Source organism: Otolemur garnettii, unplaced genomic scaffold, assembly GCF_000181295.1.
Source record: "Otolemur garnettii isolate 467f Iridium unplaced genomic scaffold, OtoGar3 scaffold00022, whole genome shotgun sequence".
NCBI lineage: Eukaryota > Metazoa > Chordata > Mammalia > Primates > Galagidae > Otolemur > Otolemur garnettii.
Genome location: NW_003852417.1, coordinates 22,760,777 through 22,764,705, shown reverse-complemented (window position 1 = coordinate 22,764,705; position 3,929 = coordinate 22,760,777). Strand labels below are relative to the sequence as shown.

General features: G+C 39.5%; 1 protein-coding gene across 1 annotated transcript in view; it reads left to right on the top strand.

The window, feature by feature from the left end:
- The window catches only part of NLRC4 (NLR family CARD domain containing 4), a 51,030-nt gene that overhangs the window by 25,358 nt on the left and 21,743 nt on the right, over positions 1–3,929 (top strand). The window contains exon 6 of the mRNA XM_023511875.1: positions 599–769. Coding sequence (XP_023367643.1) covers positions 599–769 — 171 coding nt within the window. The remainder of the gene's footprint in view (positions 1–598; positions 770–3,929) is intronic.

Sequence of the window (3,929 nt, the reverse complement as noted above, 5' to 3'; positions counted from 1 at the left end):
CCACATTAGTTTCAGAACTAAGAATGAGGAACATTTTAGAGTATTTTCGATCATACTGTTGATTAAGGTGTATCTCTCTTCTGGTTAAACATGCTGCACTGGAGGTGGTCTTCCTTATAAAGCATCAGGCAGGCCCCAAGTCATGAGGTCCAAACCAGGACATTTTGAGACTTTGACGCACTTGCACTAGAAGTGCACCAAGGAATCAGTGTCCTCATGCAGCTCCTCTGACCTCAGTCCCACCCTAACATTTTTGAGGATGTTGAAAGGAAATTACTCCCAGAAGGCTTCATCCATAAAGAGTTATGGTAAGAGCACGTGCTTATCCCCTTAAAAATACTACACATTTACTCTAGTTTTTATGTTACTAAGAGAATAATCTCCACAGACGTGACCTTTGTATGGTCCAGAAGACTGGAAAGTGAAAGGTGAAAGAAAAACAACTCTCCTTGTCTCTGTAACTTGAGGTCTCTACAGAAAGGACATGGGAAGGTCTCTGCACAATTGTTCTTTTTTGCCTTCTTCTTAAGTCCATTAATCAATGTTTAAATCTAATTAATTTGGTATCGTAATGCATTTTCTTTTGATCTCTTTGTAGCTGAAGGTCTGACCAACCTGAAGAAGATGTGTTTATTTCGTTTGACCCACTTGTCTGACATTGGGGAAGGAGTGGATTACATAGTCAAGTCTCTGTCGAGTGAGCCCCGTGACCTTGAGGAAATCCAGCTAGTCTCCTGCTGCCTGTCTGCACACGCAGTGAAAACCCTCGGTAACCAGTGCCTCCGTTAACTGAGAGAGAGCAGCATAAAAACGTGCTGTTACACACTAAATCTCTCAAATGGAAATTTAAGAGAAAGTAGAAAATATAGTAAAGATTTCTAGTTAATACCTAGCCCATTCTTAATGATTTTTCTTTCTCCACATTGGAATCAAAATTAAGTATTGATGGAAAATAGTAGAGAATTTCAGAAAAACTGAAGATGGTTATAACTTAAAGAGAAAATTAAGAAACAGGCTTGTAACTTGCCACATGTCCTGTCATATAATTACTACCTAATAAATATTTGGATGAATGGATGAATAAATGATTGAGAAGGAGAGAGAAGACGATTTTCTTTCTCTCTCTCTCTTTTTTTTTTTTGAGACAGAGTCTCACTATGTCACCCTTGATAGAGTGCTGTGACATCACAGCTCACAGCAACCTCAAACTCTTGGGCTTAAATGATTCTCTTGCCTCAGCCTCCCAAGTAGCTGGGACTACAGGTGCCTGCCACAACACCTGGCTATTTTTTTGTTGCAGTTGTGATTGTTGTTTAGCAGGCCCGGGCCAAGTTCGAACCTGCTATCCTCAGTATATGTGGCTGGTGCTGTAACCACTGTGCTATGGGCGCCAAGCCAGAAAATGATTTTCTTAATGTTTTCATGCCTCTGACTCTAACCCATTAACCTATTGCAATGTAGTTAATTAACATGCACTAGCATAACAGTTGAGTCTTAGGTTCTCAAAGGATATGTACACCAAGTATGGAGAAACCTTTGCGTATTTCTAGATAAACTGACATGTTCAGTTCAGACATATTTTAAAATTTGGGTTTTAAGAAAAAGATGGTATAACTCTTTTAAAATCAGACTATAAAACTGGTGGGAGTCAGTAAAGATCACTAAGGAAACCATTTGTATATTAATATAAACTTGTAGTTAGACAAACCTATATTGGAAAAGACTAGACAAGGCATCCTCAAACTATGGCCCATGGGCTACATGCGGCCCACCTAGGACATTTATCCAGCCCGCTGGGTGTTTTTGCCGCCGCTGAGTGTTTTTGCCGCTGCTGAGTGTTTTTGCCGCCGCTGCCTGTCCTGCTTAGCAGCCGACTCGTCCCAGGGCCTCCAGTCCGGCCCTCCAATGGTCTGAGGGACAGTGAATTGGCCCCCTGTTTAAAAAGTTTGAGGATCCCTGGTAGACAAATACTGGGAACCTGAGAACCATGAGCATAGTCCTTTATTTCCCTCCTTGCCACTGGGGAAAGACAGGCTGGCTTTTTATTTATGAACACCATAGCCCAGAAAATATTTACTCTAAGAAAAGGACTCATATGTATTGGCCATGAGTCTATGTTTTTTTTTTAAAAGAAAGAAAATATAAACTAAGTAAAAAAGAAAAGGTCTTATATGATTGATTAAAATACTAACTACTATAACAAGAGTATATGTTCATGAAAAACTTGTTTATTTTTGAGACTATATCTTATTTTGCCACCCTCAGTAGAGTGCCATGGCATCCTAGCTCACAGTAACCTTAAACTCTTGGGCTCAGGTGATACCCTTGCCTCAGCTTTTCATTTTTAGTAGAGATAGGGTCCCACTCTTGCGTGGACTGGTCTGGAACTCCTGAGCTCAAGCAATCAACTGACCTCAGCCTCTCAGAGTGTTAGGATTATAGGTGTGAGCCACTGCACCAGCCAAAAACTTGTTTTTTGAAATGTAGATTTTTCTAATTAGTTTAGATAGGAAAAATGTAGATTTTTCTAATTAGTTTAGATTAAGCAAGAATGACAAAAATCTAAAATGAAGAAAAGAAATAAGTAGTTTTGAGTGGCGCCTGTGGCTCAGAGAGTAGGGTACCAGCCTCATATACCGAGGGTGGCAGGTTCAAACCCAGTCCTGGCCAAACTGCAACAAAAAATAGCTGGGCATTGAGGCGGGTGCCTATAGTCCCAGCTACTTCAGAGGATGAGGCAAGAGAATCATCTAAGCCCAAGAGCTGGAGGTTGCTGTGAGCTGTGATGCCATAGCACTCTACTAATGGTGACAAACTGAGACTCTGTCTCTAAAAAAAAAAAAAGAAATAAGTAGTTTTTAGCTAGAGTGATGCCATTACATGATTAATGTTTGCATGCAAAATACTTTTGTTTTTTTACCACCGATTTGTCTTTGTCATTAAAATTGTAGCTAGCATAGAGCTTGTTTTTGTTAAAACCTAGTTCTGATAATCTCTGCCTTTTAATTAGAGTGGTTAGTCCATTTGCATTTAATATAATTATATGAGATTTGCACCTGCCATTTTTGCTCTTTGTTTTCCTTTATCTCATTCTTTTTAAAAACTTATTTATTATTAACATTGCAACTGATGGCAACAAAATCATCTATGCAAAGGTACACACAGAGAAAAGTTCATCTCATCTCTATTGTACCTCTGCTTCTCTTGCATAATTAAGAGCACTTTAGAACTGAAAGCGAGCTCACTGTGTATCTATTCCAACCACTTCATTCTACAGATGAGTGTTTTTCAATCTTTTTTATGTCAGAACACATTTGAACCTATAGTTAAACTTCCATGGCACACTTAAATTATATTGATCAAAAAAAGAGCAAAAAGGCCTGGGCGCAGTGGCTCATGCCTGTAAACCCAGCTTGGGAGGCCAACGAGGGTGGATTGCCTGAGCTTGCTTACAGGTTCGAGACCAGCCTAACCCAGAATGAGACCCTATCTCTAAAACTAGCTGGATGTTGTGGCCGGCACCTGTAGTACCAGCTACTGGGGAGACTGAGGCAAGAGAATCGCTTAAGCCTAGGGGTCTGAGATTGCTATGAGCTATGATGCCACGACACTCTACCAAGGGTGACAAAGTGAAACTGTCTCAAAAAAAAGAATATACTTACTGTGCTTTGAACTTCTTTTTGAATATTTTGAATTATTAATCTTTAATAATCTTTAAAATTTTTCACAGCACACCTGATATCCTCCCATAGCACATCAGTGGGTTGAAGCACACAAATTGAAAATCGCTACTATTGGTGAAGATACTGAGGCTTAGAGAGATTGACTTTCCCATGGTTAACATAGCAACTGTATCCTATCCTGCTTTTTTTTTTTTTTTTTTTTTTTGCCGATACTGCAGGATGTAACACAAATTCTGAATTAATCAG